Raw genomic sequence first — 386 nt, 5'->3', positions numbered from 1 at the left:
CTTCTTCTTGTTCTTCTCGTTGTATTCCTTCTTTCATGATAGAAGATCTTCTTTCTCTATCTGTTCCTTTATGCCGTCATATCTTCTGCTCGAGAGATGTGAGGGTCTTTCTTGAGACGGTAGAAGAAAGTTTCCAGTCTTTCTCTTCCTTCGTGAAGCTCTATCGAGAGCTTTTCTCTCCAGCCACTCTAAAGAACTTTCTTCTTCTTCTTGATGCTCTCTTCTGTCTTCTACATACCTCGCATGCAGCNNTTCTTCTCCTCCTCCTCTTGAACATAGAGGCATTCCAAGCTGTTCTGAGACGTCTCATTCTTCATCTCTTCTCTCTAATAAGAATTCCTCCTCCTCCTCTTCTCCTATAGATCCATCTTCTTCTTGTCCTTCTC

At 42.4% G+C, this 386-nt stretch overlaps 1 protein-coding gene across 1 annotated transcript; it reads left to right on the top strand.

The window, feature by feature from the left end:
* Positions 1–23: 23 nt before the first annotated feature.
* On the top strand, positions 24–250 carry CSUI_009465 (uncharacterized protein; the record flags this gene model as incomplete). Its single annotated transcript, XM_068069581.1, has 1 exon — positions 24–250. A coding segment is annotated over exon 1 (213 nt), but the record flags the coding sequence as incomplete, so codon positions are not given.
* Between the last annotated feature and the right edge of the window lie 136 nt (positions 251–386).

Source organism: Cystoisospora suis (assembly GCF_002600585.1).
Source record: "Cystoisospora suis strain Wien I chromosome Unknown contig_5653, whole genome shotgun sequence".
Classification (NCBI taxonomy): domain Eukaryota; phylum Apicomplexa; class Conoidasida; order Eucoccidiorida; family Sarcocystidae; genus Cystoisospora; species Cystoisospora suis.
This window is presented reverse-complemented; position numbering and strand designations above follow the sequence as displayed.